Below are 21,691 nucleotides of genomic sequence, written 5' to 3'. Positions count from 1 at the left end.
GTGGTGTCTGTTGGTTGGAATGTGCTCTAGACTGCACACGGATTTTCCCGTACGTTCCTCCCGATCAGATGTTGGTGACAGCTCGGTCTCTTTGCTGGAAGCACGCTTTTCAGTGCATTTCCAGCACAAGCGCCAGTGCAGATACACTACATTGCCAAAAGTATTGGGACGCCTTCCTTTACACACACATGACCTTTAATGGCATCCCAGTCTTAGTCCGTAGGGTTCAATATTGAGTTGGCTCCGCCCTTTGCAGCTATAACAGCTTCAACTCTTCTGGGAAGGCTGTCCACAAGGTTTAGGAGTGTCTATGGGAATGTTTAACCATTCTTCCAGAAGCTCATTTGTGAGGTCAGGCACTGATGTTGGAGAGAATGTGTATATATATATATATAAGTTACATTATTTTCCTTACAATAATATGGAATTGAATAATTATCAGACAGATGAAGTAACTCTTGATGTCTTTACAGGTAAACAAGATGTCCAATGTCAGAAGTGAAATGGAACCAACTGAGATTTACAGCTATGTGGATTTGTTCTGCATCCTAATTTTATCTATCACTGCTCTCGTGGGTGTCCCCGGCAATGCTCTGGTGCTTTGGGTTACTGGAGTGAAGATGGAGCGGACCGTGACCACTGTTTGGTTTGGGAACCTTGCTCTGGCCGATATCATGTGCTGCTTGTGTCTTCCATTCATTATAGCGCAGTTCTTCTACTCAGACTGGCTGTACGGTCCTATCCTCTGCAGGATTTTACCCTTCATCATTCCCCTTAACATGTATACCAGTGTCTTCACCCTGGTGGCTATCAGCGTTGACCGATGGATTCTGGTTGTCCATCCTGTGTGGGCCCAAAATCACAGAAGAATCAAAATGGCGTGGATGATGTGCTTGGCTACTTGGATGTTGTCCTCCGTGATGTGTCTGCCTGACCTAATCTACAGAAGATATGGGACCTCTGATAACAGAACTGAATGTTATTTAGAATCTCACACGATAGAGCCAATCACTTTTACAAGTGCAATTTTTGGATTTCTGATCCCTCTTATTATCATTTGTATCTGTTACATTCATCTGGCTTTTAAAGTACAAAATATGAGATTTTCTAAAGTAAGTAGAAAAACCATTAAGATGGCAATAATTATTATTATCGTGTTTTTCATCACCTGGGCCCCCTTCCACATCATAGGAGTAACTGTGCTATTCACTTACAATGAGGCACTGGACATCCTGTACTTTGTCTCAGTGCCTCTGGCCACCTTCAATAGTTGCATCAACCCAATACTCTACGTCTTCATGGGGAAAGATACGAAGGAAAAGCTGAGACAGTCTATTGGGGAGATCATGCAAAATATATTTAGGGAGAATTTATTATCCCCTCCATCCAATGAGAGCCAGCGCACCGCAGAAGAAAGCCTCCCGCTCTAATGTATGAGACGGATTTGTAGATGTTTTAGAGTTTTTCACTTTATTAGCGAGCTAGGGTGTTAGGGGGGCCATACTGAATGTCCTGAATAAGTCACATGCCATCAGGGCTTAGTGCTTATTGACTTTGGGTTAGAAAACACCCCCTAGGGACACATTTAACACTTTGATTGGCCCTGGTGTTAACGCCTTCCCTGCCAGTGTCATTATTACAGTGACAGTGCATATTTTTAGCACTGATTACTGTAGTAATGTCACTGGTCCCCCCAAAAGTGTCAAAAATGTCAGTTAGGGGTCCGATCTGTCTGCCGCAATGTCGCAGTCCCGCTAAAAATCGCAGATCGCCGCCATTACTAGTAAAAAAAAGAAAGAAAGAAAAATGACATAAATCTTTCCTCTAGTTTGTAGACGCGATAACTTTTGCCCAAAGCAATCAAAATACGCTTATTGGGTTTTTGTTTACCAAAAATATGTAGCAGAATACAAATTGGCCTAAAATGATGAAAGTATTTGATTTTAAATTTTTTTTATTGGGAATGTTTTATAGCAGAAAGTTTTTTTTCAGAATTGTCGCACTTTTTTGTTTATAGCGCAATAAATTAAATATTGCAGAGGGGATCAAATACCACCAAAAGAAAAATGTATTTCTGGGGGAAAAAAAAGACATCAATATTTATTTGTGTACAGCATCCTTACGACCGCGCAATTGTCTGTTAAAGTAATGAAGTGCCGTAACGCAAAAAATGGCCTGGTCATTAAGGGGGGGGAATCCTTCCAGTCCAGAACTGGTTAAAGTGAAACAATAAAAAAGGAAAAATTCCAGTAACCGCCCACTGTGTATTTACGTCAGTACTTTGACGTTAACGTTAAATACCGGGGTTATGGCAGCAGATAGCAGAAAGCTGCCATAACCCCGGCATTTTTTTAAACAACAGGCGGTCTGCTTTAACATAAAGGTGGTCCCTTTCTTTTTTTTAGGATTATGGCAACTTCCTATGATTAAGTCAACTGTGACGAAACGCGTCAGTAACGTTACAATTGCCATCTGATTGCATTTCTTGTGCTGTTTCACGGATGTTTGTAAATGTACTTTTTTATTTTAATAAAAGTTTTTGAAGCGGTTTTACACTATGTTCGTGTTTTCCTGCTTATCCCTACACATGTACATCTGAGTGGGAGATCCTGGCATCCTCATTTAAGACTCCATGGCCACCCATTTGAACATCTGGTGATCCAGTTACGTTTGGGGATATCTATGATCATTATCCGGTCTGTATGACACATTTGCTATATGGTAATTTGGGTCCATACCCTCCGGTGAGCGCATTCATTCTGCTGGTGTGGGGATCTATCTACAATCTACTATCACCTTTATGGATGCTTTACCTTCACTTGGGACTCACTTTACATGATCTTTAATCCATATATATTTCATTCATCTGTTCTCAATATAGATGCACATATACTTTATCATGTTTGTATATTATTTTTAGCGCTGTACTTATTTTATAATATTTATTTGGACAACTTATGTCGGTTGGTGTGCCAGCAGCTTACTGTTTTCTTTGAAGTTAGCGCAGTTTGGATACATTTTTTTCACATTTATTTAGGCATGTTTTGCACATTAATATTGTTTGCACGTTTCTAGATTTAAGCACCTATAATCATTTTTTATGCTCATTTATACTGTTTTTTTTTTTTGCTTTAGAGCTGATTGGATTCCTTTTATCAGTTTTATTGTGTGGGGACACTACAGAAATTGGCTAATCACATTTATTATTCAGGCATACTATCCTCATGAAATAGAGTGTCCAAAAATTCTAAGACGGACAAAAGAATCAATAAAAACAAAATATGGATAAAAGAGCAAAAGAAAGATCAAAATAATCCAACAAAAAAGACAGAACCCCTGGGAACCCCATACACAGAAGGTACACTTGGACAAAAAAAGAATGTGGCGTCCCAATACTTTTGGTAATTTAGCATATTACTCATACCAATTCCTATTGTTACGCTATACTTTTGCTACATAAGCATTGTAACATTTTTTTTTTTTATTTCAATCATTTTTATTACGTTTTAAGAAACATACAGTAACAAACATGACATTGTAATAAGTACACAATTAACAATATAACAGATAGGGAATACAATAATGAGACGTGCAATGAAAAGTCCATCCAGGAGAGAGAGATCTTATCTGCCCCAAATTACTCATAGGATCCCTCACTGGTCTCTCACAATGGCCAGGGGGACTTACTGTGGTGGAATTAGGGAAGATCGATCTGATCTCCTAGAGCACATGTGTCAAACACAAGGCCCGGGGGCCAAATTCAGCCCTCCAGGTCATCTCATGTGGCCCTCCCACCTCTCCTGCAGCTGGAGAGCTCCAGGCTTCCTTTTGTTCCCCTCCAGACCCTGCACTTTCTGCTTCCCAGCAATGCTCCCAGCTTCTTCTCAGCAACAGCATAAAGTAAGGGGGAGCACTGTGATGTAAGGGAGGGTAGAGGACTCTTGACTGCTGATGGTGGGGGTGCTTTTGACATATAAGTAGGGGGGGGGTAATCTGGACATCTAGTCTTACAGATACAACTTGCCCTTTGAGGGCAATCATAATGCTGATGTGGACCATGATGAAACTGAGTTTGATACCCCTGTCCTAGAGAATTGGAATAAGCAGGTAATTGAGCTCTATCTTCTGTGTATTATGTGTACTATGTCTTAATGGTACCCATGGTACAGATATAACTAATATAAAGAAGGAAGTGAAGAAGGAGGAACAACAGGGTTGGGTGATTGGCATACAGCACCAGAAGAAATTGTATCATCCAGGGATAGAAGATCTGTGGTAGGTAGATTGAGCCTTATTGACCAGTGCTATGTTAGAGGTAGAGCTTATTTCACGTCAATTCAGTTGGGGGGTTATAATTGTATGAGCGAGGGCGGTATGCATGCTTATTAGCAATCAAGGATTAAAGGTGGAGTGGGAGGTATGTGAGATCCACAGGGACCATGCAGATAGAAAGTTCTGGAGATTGTCATTTCGTTGAGTGTGTAAGCGTTCTAGGGAGCATATATAGTTCAAGTCTGAAATAACATCAGAAACATTAGGGGTATTTATTGATTTCCAATTTCTAGTTATGTTTTGTAACGGATCAACCAGCACCCCGACCGGGCACCTCCGTTGATGGATGCTTCCAGTGCTTCCCGAGGGCTCCAAGCACTCCATCAGACACCGTAACTACTTAAGACCCCACGAACCGCCGCAGCTTGGTTAGGGTCTCACCGTCTCCTACCCACCCTGGACCTACGACAAGGCTCCAGGTTCCCGTGGGTGAACCTCTCTTTCCCCAGAGAGTGCAGCAGAACAAGCTCTTACACAAGCTCTTACAAGAGCTTAGTGATTATCCAAGGGAGTATGGAAGACCATAGCAATCCCTTGTAGCATATTACCCCAATAAGTGACAGGACTCTAGATTGAGGGTGAACTAACTCAACTTTATTGAACAAGAAACTGACTTATATATAGTTTTCCCCCACAAGGTTACCGCCCAGGTGGACCTTATTGAGGACTGGACATGACATTCACAATCCAATAGAAACAGGGTTTTACACTCATCAGCCAACAGTCATCCCCATACAGTGTACACAATCTCTCCCCCCTAACTTAAACAAATTATCTAGCCATCTGAATACTGTCACATGTTTAGTTTAGCGGATAGAAGAATATGAATGGTGAGGATTCTACTCTCTTTGGGAATAGAATTGATATTTAAATGTAATAGTGCTAAAGAAATGTCAGGGGTAATGGGTGAGTGGGAGAATTCAGAAATGAGTTTGAAAATTTGGTTCCAGTATGAGGTAATAGACGGGCAAAACCATAATGTGTGGATAAAGGAGCCAGGGGAGTCACATTGATGCCAACAGAGTGGTGATGAGGAAGAATACATTCTGGAGAGTGTGTAAGGAGTGAGATACCACCTTTTGAGGATCTTATGATATAGTTGCCAGTGGTCGAAGCATAGTGTCGCTTTGTGGGTGTGCGCTATCGCCTTTTGCCAGGCACGTTCAGGGACGGTTAATCCAATATCTCTTTCCCATTTAATCAGGGTTGTGGTTTTCTGGAAGACATGGGCACCACTAGTTAATTTATAGAATAAGGAGATGCCTCTAATGTGTTTAGTACTATTTTGGTAGAATTCAAAGATCGATCGAGAGATGGAAACATCTACTGATATCATTAGGCCTGGACTGGCCATAGGGCAGAGCGGGCATCTGCCCAGTGGGCCAAGGCCGCCGGGCTGCATGTCACTTGGTGTCCCTGTGTGCTTGGGCAGGCCTTCCTCACTTGGTGCCGGCCTCTCAATGGCCAGCTCCGCGGCCGATTCCGCGGAGAGGGCCACATATCTTTCTGCCCGGGTATGTCCCCACTCCCAAGGCACTGGCAGCCGGACTGATGCTGAGGCCAGCACCGCTCACTGCGGCCTGCTTTGCAGCCATCCAGCCTCCTCTTTTGCTCAGGGGGGCCAAAACGAAGGGGTGAGGTGACTGTGAAGGGGGAGGAGCTAGAGAGGACCCCTTCTGCCTGATGTCGGGAACAGTGTCTCTGCAGCTGCACTGCAGACATCACCCAAGGCCTGCAAGATAAGTGACTATGCCAGCCTGACTATTTGAAAAAGTAATCCTTATTTTTACACAATTTTTGATGTGTCTGTGAGAGATTGGTTTTGGTGATTGTCTCTCTTTTACACAGTGAGTGATACATGCTGCACAAGGGTAAAGTGATGGCATCAGACTGTGTAAGAGAGGGACAGTTCTTGGGCACTAAAGGTGTCCTACATTTAAAGTGTGTGTATATACAGTATATATATATATATATATATATATATATATATATATATATATATATATATATATATATATATATATATATACAGTATCTCACAAAAGTGAGTACACCCCTCACATTTTGTAAATATTTTATTCTATCTTTTCATGTGACAACACTGAAGAAATGACGCTTTGCTACAATGTAAAGTAGTGAGTGTACAGCTTGTATAACAGTGTAAATTTGCTGTCCCCTCAAAATAACTCAACACACAGCCATTAATGTCTAAACCGCTGGCAACAAAAGTGAGTACACCCCTAAGTGACAAATTCCAAATTGGGCCCAAAGTGTCAATATTTTGAGTGGCAACCATTATTTTCCAGCACTGCATTAACCCTCTTCCACTCCTCCATGATGACAGCTGGTGGATGTTGGAGATCTTGCACTCCACCACCTTCCATTTGAGGATGCCCCACAGATGCTCAATAGGGTTTAGGTCTGGAGACATGCTTGGCCAGTCCATCACCTTTACCCTCAGCTTCTTTAACAAGGCAGTGGTCATCTTGGCGGTGTGTTTTGGGTCGTTATCATGTTGGAATACTGCCCTGCGGCCCAGTCTCCTAAGGGAGGGGATCATGCTCTGTTTCAGTATGTCACAGTACATGTTGACATTCATGGTTCCCTCAATGAACTGTAGCTCCCCAGTAACGGCAGCACTCATGCAGCCCCAGACCATGACACTCCCACCACCATGCTTGACTGTAGGCAAGACACACTTGTCTTTGTACTCCTCACACGCTTGACACCATCTGAGCCAAATACGTTAATCTTGGTCTCATCAGACCACAGGACATGGTTCCAGTAATCCATGTCCTTAGACTGCTGGTCTTTAGAGATGTATAGAACTGTTCGCCGGCGAACAGTTCCCGGCGAACTTAGCATGTTCGCGTTCGCCGCTGCCGGCGAACATATGCGATGTTCGGTCCGCCCCCCATAAGACATCATTGAGGCAAACTTTGACCCTGAACTTTACAGTCAGCAGACACATTTCCAGCCAATCAGCGTACCTCCCTCCCACACCCTCCCACCTCCTATAAATAAGCAAGGGCAGCATCCATCTTAGATCATTCTGAAGCAGTGTGTGTAGTGAGAGTAGGGAGAGAGCTGCTGCTGCTGCTGCTGCTGTTAAGCTAGGGACAGTTAGTCAGTGTTCCTGGTCTTGCAGTGTTCTTGGTCCACTACTGCTGTAATATCAGCACCCCAAAAAGCCCTTCTAAGGGCTGGTATTTGTGTTTTTTTTTATATATATATATATATATATATATATATATATATATATATATATATACCTAGCGTCCCCAAAAGCCCTTTTAAGTGCTGGTAATTGAGTTGTTTCTTCTTATATATATATATATATATATCTATCTAGTGTCCCCAAAAGCCCTTTTAAGGGCTGGTAATTGAGGATTTTTTTATTTATATATATACATATATATATATATATATAGTGTCCCCAAAAGCCCTTTTAAGGGCTGGTAAGGTAATAGATTTTTTTCTTTATATATATATCTATATATATCTATTGTACACTGCAGTTGCCTGCCCGCTGTGTGTGAGAGGCCACAGACCCAGCACAGACTGTACTGTGTGCACACCACACATTTCGGGTGGCACAGGCACAGTACCTGGCATTTTAAAAAATATTTTTTTTTCCTCTGTCATAATTGCAGTGAGTGCTGTGTCAGGTCCACAGAGTGCACTGTACCCACTGCAGTGCACTGCCCACCACTGATATATATACGTTGGCACAGCATCTTGTTGCAATAAATTGAAAAAAAATATATTTTTTATTATTGCAGTTGCCTGGGCTGCCAGTGACTGTCAGGTCCACAGAGTGTACTGTGCCCACTGCAGTGCCACTGTGTGCCCACCCACCACTGATATATAAGGTGGCACAGCAGCTTGCAAAGTAAAAAAAATATATATTTTTTTTTAAATTGCAGTTGCCTGGGTGCCAGTGACTGCTGTCAGGTCCACAGAGAGTGTACTGTGCCACTGCCCACCCACCACTGATATATAAGGTGGCACAGCAGCTTGCAAAGTAAAAAAAATATATATATTTTTTTAAATTGCAGTTGCCTGGGTGCCAGTGACTGCTGTCAGGTCCACAGAGAGTGTACTGTGCCACTGCCCACCCACCACTGATATATAAGGTGGCACAGCAGCTTGCACTCATCCTCCTCCAGCTCAGCTTCGGGCACCTCTCAATTTACCACTCGCCAGCCCGCCGGCACCACCACCAACACTAGCACCACAGCCGCTTCACTTGATCCGTCAGAGGAGTTATTTTCACATCAGTTTGAAGAAATAAGTGATGCGCAACTATTAGTGCCAGAGGATGTAGATAACGGGGATATGTCTCAGTCAGGCAGCATTATACACATGGACGTACATTGTGATGATGATGATGTTGTACCTGCTGCTGCTGCCTTTGCTGAGTTGTCAAGTGAAGCGGCTGATGATGACGATGTGTCTGTGGATGTCACCTGGGTGCCTGCTCGAAGAGCAGAAGAAGAGGGGGAAAGTTCAGATGGGGAGACAGAGAGGAGGAGGAGACGAGTTGGAAGCAGGGGGAGGAGGTCATCGCAAGGAGCTAGTGGCGCAGTCAGACAGCATGTAGATTCGGCACCCGGGGTCAGCCAGACAGCACGCCAATCAACGCAAGCTGTTGCCACCACCAGAATGCCGTCCTTGCAAAGCTCAGCAGTGTGGCATTTTTTTTGTGTGTCTGCCTCTGATATCAGCGATGACATTTGTAACCTGTGCCAAAAGAAACTGAGTCGTGGGAAGTCCAACACCCACCTAGGTACAACTGCTTTGCGAAGGCACATGATCTCACATCACAAACGCCTATGGGATCAACACATGAGTAAAAGCAGCACACAAACTGAAAGCCACCATCCTCCTCCTGGTCCAGCATCTTCAGCCACGTCAACCACTGCTGTCCTCCATGCCCCCTATCAACAACCCGCCCCTCCGCCTCTCACCTTCAGCAGTTCCTGCTCGTCACCTGCCCACAGTCAGGTGTCCGTGAAGGAAATGTTTGAGCGTAAAAAGCCAATCTCGCAGAGTCACCCCCTTGCCCGGCGTCTGACAGCTGGCTTGTCGGAACTCTTAGCCCGCCAGCTTTTACCATACAAGCTGGTGGAGTCTGAGGCCTTCAAAAAATTTGTCGCTATTGGGACACCGCAGTGGAAGGTACCCGGCCGAAATTATTTTTCACAAAAGGCAATCCCCAACCTGTACTCTATTGTGGAAAAGGAAATCATGTCACGTCTGGCACACAGTGTTGGGGCAAGGGTCCATCTGACCACTGATAGCTGGTCTGCAAAGCACGGTCAGGGCAGGTATATAACGTACACTGCGCATTGGGTAAACCTGCTGGCGGCTGCCAAGCATGGAATGCGTGGCTCTGCTGCAGAGGAGTTGGTGACACCGCCACGACTTGCAGGCAGGCCTGCTGCCACCTCCTCTACTCCTCCTACTCCATCCTCTTTGCTAACCTCCTCGGCTGAGTCCTCTTCTGCTGTTGCGTCTTGCTCCACACCAACTGCACCCCCCCAGCTCCCCAGGGGCTATTCCACATGCCGGATACGACAGTGTCACGCTGTCTTGGGGTTGACTTGCCTGAAAGCAGAGAGTCACACCGGACCAGCACTACTGTCCGCCCTGAATGCACAGGTGGATCAGTGGCTGACCCCGCACCAACTGGAGATCGGCAAAGTGGTGTGTGACAACGGGAGCAATTTGTTGGCGGCATTGAATTTGGGCAAGTTGACACATGTGCCGTGCATGGCACATGTGTTGAATCTGATTGTGCAACGTTTTGTGCAGAAGTACCCAGGCTTACAGGACGTCCTAAAGCAGGCCAGGAAGGTGTGTGGCCATTTCAGGCGTTCCTACATGGCCATGGCGCACTTTGCAGATATTCAGCGGCGAAACAACATGCCAGTGAGGCGCTTGATTTGCGACAGCCCGACACGTTGGAATTCAACACTGCTAATGTTCGACCGCCTGCTCCAACAAGAAAAAGCGGTCAACGAGTATTTGTATGACCGGGGTGCTAGGACAGCCTCTGCGGAGCTGGGTATTTTTTTGCCACGCTACTGGACGCTCATGCGCAATGCCTGTAGGCTCATGCGTCCTTTTGAGGAGGTGACAAACCTAGTGAGTCGCACTGAAGGCACCATCAGCGACATCATCCCATATGTTTTTTTCCTGGAGCGTGCCCTGCGAAGAGTGCTGGATCAGGCCGTAGATGAGCGTGAAGAGGAAGAGGAAGAGTTGTGGTCACCATCACCACCACCAGAAACAGCCTTACCATCGATTGCTGGACCTGCGGCAACACTGGAAGAGGAGTGTGAGGAAGAGGAGTCAGAGGAGGAATGTGGCTTTGAGGAGGAGGAACACCAACCACAGCAGGCATCCCAGGGTGCTCGTTGTCACCTATCTGGTACCCGTGGTGTTGTACGTGGCTGGGGGGAAGAACACACCTTCAATGACATCAGTGAGGACGAGGAATTGGACATGAGTAGCTCGGCATCCAACCTTGTGCAAATGGGGTCTTTCATGCTGTCATGCCTGTTGAGAGACCCTCGTATAAAAAGGCTGAAGGAGAACGACCTGTACTGGGTGGCCACGCTACTAGACCCCCGGTATAAGCAGAAAGTCTGTGATATGTTACCCAATTACCGGCAGTCGCAAAGGATGCAGCAGCTACAAAATAAGTTAAAAACTATGCTCTACACAGCGTATAAGGGTGATGTCACAGCACAACGGGAATCCAACAGGGGAAGAGGTGAAAGTAATCCTCCTCCTACCACCACAACCACGCCGGCAAGGACAGGACGCTTTACAGACGTCTTGTTGATGGAGGACATGCGGAGCTTTTTTAGTCCTATGCATCGCCACAGCCCTTCGGGGTCCACCCTCAGAGAACGACTCGACCGACAGGTAGCAGACTACCTTGCCTTAACTGCAGATATCGACACTCTGAGGAGCGATGAACCCCTTGACTACTGGGTGTGCAGGCTTGACCTGTGGCCTGAGCTATCCCAGTTTGCCATTGAACTTCTGGCCTGCCCCGCTTCAAGTGTGCTGTCAGAAAGGACCTTCAGCGCAGCAGGAGGTATTGTCACTGAGAAGAGAAGTCGCCTAGGTCAAAAAAGTCTTGATTACCTCACGTTTATTAAGATGAATGAGGCATGGATCCCGAAGGGACTGACAGTGGGGGATGCATTTGACTAAAAAAGGCCTGGTGATGACTGAGATGCCTTGGCCTAAAAATGGTCCACACGCTGCTGTATATAATCATTCTCTGCATGCCGGATGACTTACGTGACGTCTCCGCCACCAACTACGGTTCAAGCCGCAATGTTTTAGTGCACTTTCTGCCTTAAAACCTCAATTTTTCAGGCCGCTGCTACAGCAGCGGCTGCAACAATACCTACTTTTTCATGCATGTGTACATGCCTAATTTTTCTGGCCTCTGGTGCTACACTGTGGCTGCAAAAAAACAAAAAACAAAAAAAAAGGCACATACATGTGTCAATTCCCCTTCGTGATCGTTACCTTGTCGTGGTGAAGGGGCTTGCGTATCACAATGAAGCGATCACCTCTAGGATTGTGTTGGCACACCCCAGATGATAAGGTCGTTGCTTCATTGTGTACAGACCAAAAGCGATCCGCAGGATAATTTTTCATAAAAAATAACATTCATTTTCTTTCATTCTTTCTGCGGAGCTGGGTATTTTTTGGCCGCGTTACTGAATGCTCATGAACAATGGCTGTAGGCTCATGCGTCCTTTTGCGGAGATGACAACCCTGGTGGTCAGTCGAACCCAAGGCAACATCATCGACCTCATCCCATATGCGTTTTTTCTGGAGCGTGCCCTGCGAAGAGTACTGGATCAGGCTGTAGATGAGCATGAAGAGGAAGAGTTGTGGTCCTCATCACCACCAGAAGCAGCCTTGTCGTTGTCAATTGCTGGACCTGTGGCAACGCAGAGAGAGGAGTCTGAAGAAGAGAAGTCAGAGGAGGAAGGTGGCTTTGAGGAGGTGGAATACCAGCCACAGCAGGCGTCCCAGGGGGCTTGTTCTCACCTTTCGGGGACCCTTGGTGTTGTATGTGGCTGGGTGGAGGAAGAGACCTTCAATGATGTCAGTGAGGACAAGGAACGGGACATGGCTAGCTTGGTATCCAACCTTGTGCAAATTGGGAGTTTGCGGTTGTGCAAATGGACTGACTGACTGTTAAACGGGGAGTTTGGTCTGTCAGAGTTTGGTCTGTCACTGTGAAGCGGGCGACGGGCGTAACCCTTACACTACTTGACCGATAAAACATCATACCTGATCGTATTCACACACTGGATGTTTTAGTGCTGGTTTACACTGCCGCTACCACTAAAGTAGCGTCGCTTCCAGTGCGACTTTGGCGCGACTTAGCGCGACTTTGGCGCGACCTCATCGCGAGGTGACTTTTTATTTGGCCAATCACAATATCATGTTTTGTGACCGTCACCTAATTTCCTTTTCCTGTTTTTTGTTTTACATATTTCCCCATGTGTGCAGTGTTGTCTGTGTCATAGCTCAACTGATAGGCATGTTTGCCTTGGCATATCATATTTCAGCTTGCCAGAAAGAAAAAAAGACAGCTGGAAAGACACTGCATTAGTTTTCTACTAAAAATCATAAGAAAAATGCTGTTTTTTTTGGGTTGTGGACATACTACAGAGCTGAAACTTGACAGGTACACTTTTTAGACCCCCCAGACACTAAATACAAAAAATGACATGCCTGCCTAAAAAAATGCCCGATAAATGCCTGCAAGAGAAAAAGCCAGCCGCAGAGAAGCCGTATTCCTGAAAATATAAGAAAAATGCTGTTTTTTAGGGGTTCTGGACATGCTACAGAGCTGAAACTTGACAGGTACACTTTTTAGACCCCCCAGACACTAAATACAAAAAATGACATGCCTGCCTAAAAAAATGCCCGATAAATGCCTGCAAGAGAAAAAGCCAGCCGCAGAGAAGCCGTATTACTGAAAATATAAGAAAAATGCTGTTTTTTAGGGGTTCTGGACATGCTACAGAGCTGAAACTTGACAGGTACACTTTTTAGACCCCCCAGACACTAAATACAAAAAATGACATGCCTGCCTAAAAAAATGCCCGATAAATGCCTGCAAGAGAAAAAGCCAGCCGCAGAGAAGCCGTATTACTGAAAATATAAGAAAAATGCTGTTTTTTAGGGGTTCTGGACATGCTACAGAGCTGAAACTTGACAGGTACACTTTTTAGACCCCCCAGACACTAAATACAAAAAATGACATGCCTGCCTAAAAAAATGCCCGATAAATGCCTGCAAGAGAAAAAGACAGCCGCAGAGAAGCCGTATTCCTGAAAATATAAGAAAAATGCTGTTTTTTAGGGGTTCTGGACATGCTACAGAGCTGAAACTTGACAGGTACACTTTTTAGACCCCCCAGACACTAAATACAAAAAATGACATGCCTGCCTAAAAAAATGCCCGCTAAATGCCTGCAAGAGAAAAAGCCAGCCGCAGAGAAGCCGTATTACTGAAAATATAATAAAAATGCTGTTTTTTAGGAGTTCTGGACATGCTACAGAGCTGAAACTTGACAGGTACACTTTTTAGACCCCCCCAGACACTAAATACAAAAAATGACATGCCTGCCTAAAAAAATGCCCGCTAAATGCCTGCAAGAGAAAAAGCCAGCCGCAGAGAAGCCGTATTCCTGAAAATATAAGAAAAATGCTGTTTTTTAGGGGTTCTGGACATGCTACAGAGCTGAAAATTGACAGGTACACTTTTTAGACCCCCCAGACACTAAATACAAAAAATGACATGCCTGCCTAAAAAAATGCCCGCTAAATGCCTGCAAGAGAAAAAGCCAGCCGCAGAGAAGCCATATTCCTGAAAATATAAGAAAAATGCTGTTTTTTAGGGGTTCTGGACATGCTACAGAGCTGAAACTTGACAGGTACACTTTTTAGACCCCCCAGACACTAAATACAAAAAATGACATGCCTGCCTAAAAAAATGCCCGATAAATGCCTGCAAGAGAAAAAGACAGCCGCAGAGAAGCCGTATTCCTGAAAATATAAGAAAAATGCTGTTTTTTAGGTGTTCTGGACATGCTACAGAGCTGAAACTTGACAGGTACACTTTTTAGACCCCCCAGACACTAAATACAAAAAATGACATGCCTGCCTAAAAAAATGCCCGATAAATGCCTGCAAGAGAAAAAGACAGCCGCAGAGAAGCCGTATTACTGAAAATATAAGAAAAATGCTGTTTTTTAGGGGTTCTGGACATGCTACAGAGCTGAAACTTGACAGGTACACTTTTTAGACCCCCCAGACACTAAATACAAAAAATGACATGCCTGCCTAAAAAAATGCCCGATAAATGCCTGCAAGAGAAAAAGACAGCCGCAGAGAAGCCGTATTCCTGAAAATATAAGAAAAATGCTGTTTTTTAGGGGTTCTGGACATGCTACAGATCTGAAACTTGACAGGTACACTTTTTAGACCCCCCAGACACTAAATACAAAAAATGACATGCCTGCCTAAAAAAATGCCCGCTAAATGCCTGCAAGAGAAAAAGCCAGCCGCAGAGAAGCCGTATTACTGAAAATATAATAAAAATGCTGTTTTTTAGGGGTTCTGGACATGCTACAGAGCTGAAACTTGACAGGTACACTTTTTAGACCCCCCAGACACTAAATACAAAAAATGACATGCCTGCCTAAAAAAATGCCCGCTAAATGCCTGCAAGAGAAAAAGCCAGCCGCAGAGAAGCCGTATTCCTGAAAATATAAGAAAAATGCTGTTTTTTAGGGGTTCTGGACATGCTACAGAGCTGAAAATTGACAGGTACACTTTTTAGACCCCCCAGACACTAAATACAAAAAATGACATGCCTGCCTAAAAAAATGCCCGCTAAATGCCTGCAAGAGAAAAAGCCAGCCGCAGAGAAGCCATATTCCTGAAAATATAAGAAAAATGCTGTTTTTTAGGGGTTCTGGACATGCTACAGAGCTGAAACTTGACAGGTACACTTTTTAGACCCCCCAGACACTAAATACAAAAAATGACATGCCTGCCTAAAAAAATGCCCGATAAATGCCTGCAAGAGAAAAAGACAGCCGCAGAGAAGCCGTATTCCTGAAAATATAAGAAAAATGCTGTTTTTTAGGGGTTCTGGACATGCTACAGAGCTGAAACTTGACAGGTACACTTTTTAGACCCCCCAGACACTAAATACAAAAAATGACATGCCTGCCTAAAAAAATGCCCGCTAAATGCCTGCAAGAGAAAAAGCCAGCCGCAGAGAAGCCGTATTCCTGAAAATATAAGAAAAATGCTGTTTTTTAGGGGTTCTGGACATGCTACAGAGCTGAAAATTGACAGGTACACTTTTTAGACCCCCCAGACACTAAATACAAAAAATGACATGCCTGCCTAAAAAAATGCCCGCTAAATGCCTGCAAGAGTAAAAGCCAGCCGCAGAGAAGCCATATTCCTGAAAATATAAGAAAAATGCTGTTTTTTAGGGGTTCTGGACATGCTACAGAGCTGAAACTTGACAGGTACACTTTTTAGACCCCCCAGACACTAAATACAAAAAATGACATGCCTGCCTAAAAAAATGCCCGCTAAATGCCTGCAAGAGAAAAAGCCAGCCGCAGAGAAGCCATATTCCTGAAAATATAAGAAAAATGCTGTTTTTTAGGGGTTCTGGACATGCTACAGAGCTGAAAATTGACAGGTACACTTTTTAGACCCCCCAGACACTAAATACAAAAAATGACATGCCTGCCTAAAAAAATGCCCGATAAATGCCTGCAAGAGAAAAAGCCAGCCGCAGAGAAGCCATATTCCTGAAAATATAAGAAAAATGCTGTTTTTTAGGGGTTCTGGACATGCTACAGAGCTGAAAATTGACAGGTACACTTTTTAGACCCCCCAGACACTAAATACAAAAAATGACATGCCTGCCTAAAAAAATGCCCGCTAAATGCCTGCAAGAGAAAAAGCCAGCCGCAGAGAAGCCATATTCCTGAAAATATAAGAAAAATGCTGTTTTTTAGGGGTTCTGGACATGCTACAGAGCTGAAACTTCACAGGTACACTTTTTAGACCCCCCAGATGCTAAATCCAAAGAAATTTTTTATTTTTATTTTTTTTTAATTTTTCCAATAATTGGCTCTCTATCAAAAAATTATAATTTTTAAGAACTTTTTTTTGCGTGATCCCTCTCCGGCATGCCACAGTCCAGGTGTTAGTCCCCTTGAAACAACTTTTCCATCACTATTGTGGCCAGAAAGAGTCCCTGTGTGTTTTAAAATTCGCCTGCCTATTGAAGTCTATGGCGGTTCGCCCGGTTCGCGAACATTTGCCGATGTTCGCGTTCGCCGTTCGCGAACGGCGAATTTTAGGTTCGTGACATCACTACTGGTCTTCAGCAAACTGTTTGCAGGCTTTCTTGTGCATCATCTTTAGAAGAGGCTTCCTTCTGGGATGACAGCAATGCAGACCAATTTGATGCAGTGTTTAGCGTATGGTCTGAGCACTGACAAGCTGACCCCCCACTCCTTCCATGCCATGAGGTCCCATGTTGAACTTCCAGTGACCAGTATGAAAGAGTGAGAGCGATAACATCAAATTTAACATACCTGCTATCCATTCACACCTGAGACCTTGTAACACTAATGAGTCATATGACACCAGGGAGGGGAAATGGCTAATTGGGACCAATTTGGACATTTCCACTTAAGGGTGTACTCACTTTTGTTGCCAGTGGTTTAGACATTAATGGCTGTGTGTTGAGTTATTTTGAGGGGACAGCAAATTTACACTGTTATACAAGCTGTACACTCACTACTTTACATTGTAGCATGAAATATTTACAAAAATGTGAGGGGTGTACATGTGTATATGTGTGTGTATATATATATATGTATATATAAATATATATATATATATATATATATATATATATATATATATATATATATATAGGATTTCCTTAACACTGCACTGCACTTACCAAGCCAGTATTAAATTTAGCACAATTGCAAACACACACACAGCAACACAAACACACACACTAAATATATGTGTGTGTGTACATATATTACATATATATATATTGTCAGAATATTTATACTGCTCTGAATATAACAGTGTCTATTTATGTCAATAAGCAAAGATCTGTGCTGTAGGAGAATCTCCACTTATTTCCACAAATCAATATGTAGCAAATTCTTTTTATTGATTCATTTCTTTTTAAAAGCATATACCAATCTTAGTGAAAACAGTCTACAGTATGGAATATATAAGAATATTTATTCACGAGACATGTATTCACTATAAATGATCAAACTTGAGATGACACAAAAAGATAACTTTACATAAAATACAAACTTCAAACAATAAATGCAATGTGATTTGTAGCTCAATAATGAAAGTAAAAATAAAACAGGATTACGTTTTCTCCAGGTATAGTATAAACCATAAATGAATATTCTATATAATCAGACCACAATTGTCTGCGCAATGCACAGCCGATAGTCACTTCACTGCAGATGGAGCGAGATTAGGCCATGCAAAACGTGAGACTAATATGCCAATATGCGCTAAATCTGATATTAATAAAAATATATAGAAACAAAAATCAGCTTTTTAGAGAAAAATCTACATATGGTTTATACGGCTGGGATTGTAATCTTGTTACCCTTGAATATGCAATGTAAAACATTTAAGGAAGAAAATAAATGATATTGAATATTAATCAAATAAACAGCAAGGTATATTTACCATATTTAAAATGGCTGCTAGCTTAGAATGGTGGTTACCAGAGTCCTTAAGATGGCTGTCTTCCCAAGATGGTTGCCAATTAGGGATGAGTTTCATTTGGCGTCCCTCAAAGTTTCAGATACATGATGGAGCAAAATGGAGTCTGTATAGATGAGTCTTTGCATGGCTGTAGTAGCGTGTGTATTATATATGTAATGTATGTTGTGCAATGTCCTGTGTTCCTCTCTCATCTGGGTTTTCCTTTTTATATGGTATTGAACAAAGGACTATTAAAATTACCATAAGTTAAACCCAGAGGGAGTAACGTTATCCCCATTGGTTGGGACATCTTATTCATTAACTGGTGAGGTCATTGGGTGACACCTCTTGGTTGACCAGTATATTAAAATTAAATGATGATTTCTTTATATTTAAGAGTATCATAAAAACAACATAATAATTTATCCATACTCTCATCCAATACATGTCCATTTAATATCCACCATGTATCTAAATAAAGGATTAAATCTGGTAACACCATTTAAAAATCTATTATTAATATATATATTTATATATATTGGAAATTACTTTTCAACCTAAGACTTCAATTAGTAGCAGTCAGTCACCAGAGATGGCAGTATTGTATTGCTCCGAGCTTCAGCATATAGCAATATTACAGCATTATTTACCCACAAATAAACTTTGCACCTTATATTGACAAAGAGCTTACCGTCTCAGACTTTCTAGAGTCTGGCAAGGTTAGAAAAGTTTTATGATTAATTTTTACAACTTACAAAGGATTAACATGAAGTCTTTCTTTCTTGACATGTAGTGATGGGTCATCACAATCAGTTAAAACTAAGATTTAGCAAGAATGAAACAATAATAATATATAACGGTTTTCTACATATCTATGTATGTTAGTTCATATATGCAGTGGGTACGGAAAGTATTCAGACCCCCTTAAATGTTTCACTCTTTGTTATATTGCAGCCATTTGCTAAAATCATTTAAGTTCATTCTTCTTCCTCATGAATGTACACATAGCACCCCATACTGACAGAAAAACACAGAATTGTTGACATTGTTGCAGATTTATTAAAAAAGAAAAACTGAAATATCACATGGTCCTAAGTATTCAGACCCTTTGCTGTGACACTCATATATTTAACTCAGGTGCTTTCCATTTCTTCTGATCATCCTTGAGATGGTTCTACACCTTCATTTGAGTCCAGCTGTGTTTGATTATACTGATTGGACTTGATTAGGAAAGCCACACACCTGTCTATATAAGACCTTCCAGATCACAATGCATGTCAGAGCAAATGAGAATCATGAGGTCAAAGGAACTGCCTGAAGAGCTCAGAGACAGAATTGTGGCAAGGCACAGATCTGGCCAAGGTTACAAAAAGATTTCTGCTGCACTTAAGCTTCCTAAGAGCACAGTGGCCTCCATAATCCTCAAATGGAAGACGTTTGGGACGACCAGAACCCTTCCTAGAGCTGGCCGTCCGGCCAAACTGAGCAATCGGGGGAGAAGAGCCTTGGTGAGAGAGGTAAAGAAGAACCCAAAGATCACTGTGGCTGAGCTCCAGAGATGCAGTCAGGAGATGGGAGAAAGTTGTAGAAAATCAACCATCACTGCAGCCCTCCACCAGTCGGGGCTTTATGGCAGAGTGGCCCGACGGAAGCCTCTCCTCAGTGTAAGACACATGAAAGCCCGCATGGAGTTTGCTAAAAAACACCTGAAGGACTCCAAGATGGTGAGAAATAAGATTCTCTGGTCTGATGAGACCAAAATAGAACTTTCTGGCCTTAATTCTAAGCGGTATGTGTGGAGAAAACCAGGCACTGCTCATCACCTGTCCAATACCGTCCCAACAGTGAAGCATGGTGGTGGCAGCATCATGCTGTGGGGGTGTTTTTCAGCTGCAGGGACAGGACGACTGGTTGCAATCGAGGGAAAGATGAATGCGGCCAAGTACAGGGATATCCTGGACAAAAACCTTCTCCAGAGCGCTCTGGACCTCAGACTGGGCCGAAGGTTTACCTTCCAACAAGACAATGACCCTAAGCACACAGCTAAAATAACGAAGGAGTGGCTTCACAACAACTCCGTGACTGTTCTTGAATGGCCCAGCCAGAGCCCTGACTTAAACCCAATTGAGCATCTCTGGAGAGACCTAAAAATGGCTGTCCACCAACGTTTACCATCCAACCTGACAGAACTGGAGAGGATCTGCAAGGAGGAATGGCAGAGGATCCCCAAATCCAGATGTGAAAGACTTGTTGCATCTTTCCCAAAAAGACTCCTGGCTGTATTAGATCAAAAGGGGGCTTCTACTAAATACTGAGCAAAGGGTCTGAATACTTAGGACCATGTGATATTTCAGTTTTTCTTTTTTAATAAATCTGCAACAATGTCATCAATTCTGTGTTTTTCTGTCAGTATGGGGTGCTATGTGTACATTCATGAGGAAGAAGAATGAACTTAAATGATTTTAGCAAATGGCTGCAATATAACAAAGAGTGAAAAATTTAAGGGGTTCTGAATACTTTCCGTACCCACTGTATATTTAGTTCATTGTTAATATCCTTTTACACATAGTATTATAATATATCTGTAAATCTTATTTTTAAATGGGTCTAAACACAGAAAATACCGACTTGTGTTTTATGGTCCCACACACAGATAAGATTACCTTGGTATAGCGTCAGACTTTATCTTAAAGAAAGTTAAACAGACTATTTATTTATTAAACGCAAAACAATTGGTGCTAACCAAAAACAGACCTGCGCAAACGGAGTGATATTTGACAATAAATGATCCAATAAATAAATAAATGTATGTTATAAATTCTAGGAATTGCTTCCCCACTGCGAGCCGCAATATAAACGTGAAAACGTGAAAATGTAATACAAAAGGTGAGAATTGCGCTTAGCAGTCACTGTAAAGTGCTTTAGTGCATATGTGATTGGTCAAAAGTTGCAAAATGTAAAGCAAAACTAATATACACAATAAATATAGAAATGAATAAATGAACAATGGTGACTCATGTGATTCAAATAAAAAGGTCCTTAAAGTGCTCAGTGCAGACTGTGTCTTCAGCAGCAAAACTTGGACTAAATGGTAAACCTTCACCAGACACCTCCACCCAGTGGTAGGACAATATATCTCTTACCAGACAAAGATGACCCCCTAATTACAAGGGGTCAAAACCGGCAATGATCTCCACATGGGTTCAAAATAGTCCTCAGCGCTGTCTCTTGCTCAAAGGATATTAGCCCAAATGCCTTTAATGACCTCCGGATCTCCGGGTATCATAATGCAAAAGAAGAACAAGGGAACTCCAATGGTGTGATATTGTCATATACTGGGGTTTAATGAAATAGGTTGCACTTACATCAAAGCAGTTCTTTTCCGCCTGGAAGTACAATACATTCAACTGGATCGGTGGATGGGACGCCGCTTGCGCATCTGCGCTCCACCTCACTGGAACTCTACGGTCTCACGTGTCCCGACGCACGTTTCGTCAGCCGTTTATTTCATTAAA

General features: G+C 42.9%; 1 protein-coding gene across 1 annotated transcript in view; it reads left to right on the top strand.

The window, feature by feature from the left end:
* Positions 1–482: 482 nt before the first annotated feature.
* LOC309563528 (C3a anaphylatoxin chemotactic receptor-like) overlaps positions 483–21,691 on the top strand; it is a gene marked incomplete at its 5' end in the record, with an annotated part of 113,001 nt that continues 91,792 nt past the window's right edge. Inside the window, one exon of the mRNA XM_082267980.1 lies at positions 483–1,431. Within this exon, the coding sequence (XP_082124106.1) occupies positions 483–1,430 (948 nt within the window). The 3' untranslated portion in view covers position 1,431. The remainder of the gene's footprint in view (positions 1,432–21,691) is intronic.

This window comes from Pelophylax lessonae, assembly GCF_965119305.1.
Source record: "Pelophylax lessonae genome assembly, chromosome: 9".
NCBI lineage: Eukaryota > Metazoa > Chordata > Amphibia > Anura > Ranidae > Pelophylax > Pelophylax lessonae.
Note: the sequence above shows the minus strand (reverse complement) of the source record. Positions and strands in the feature narration are given on the sequence as shown.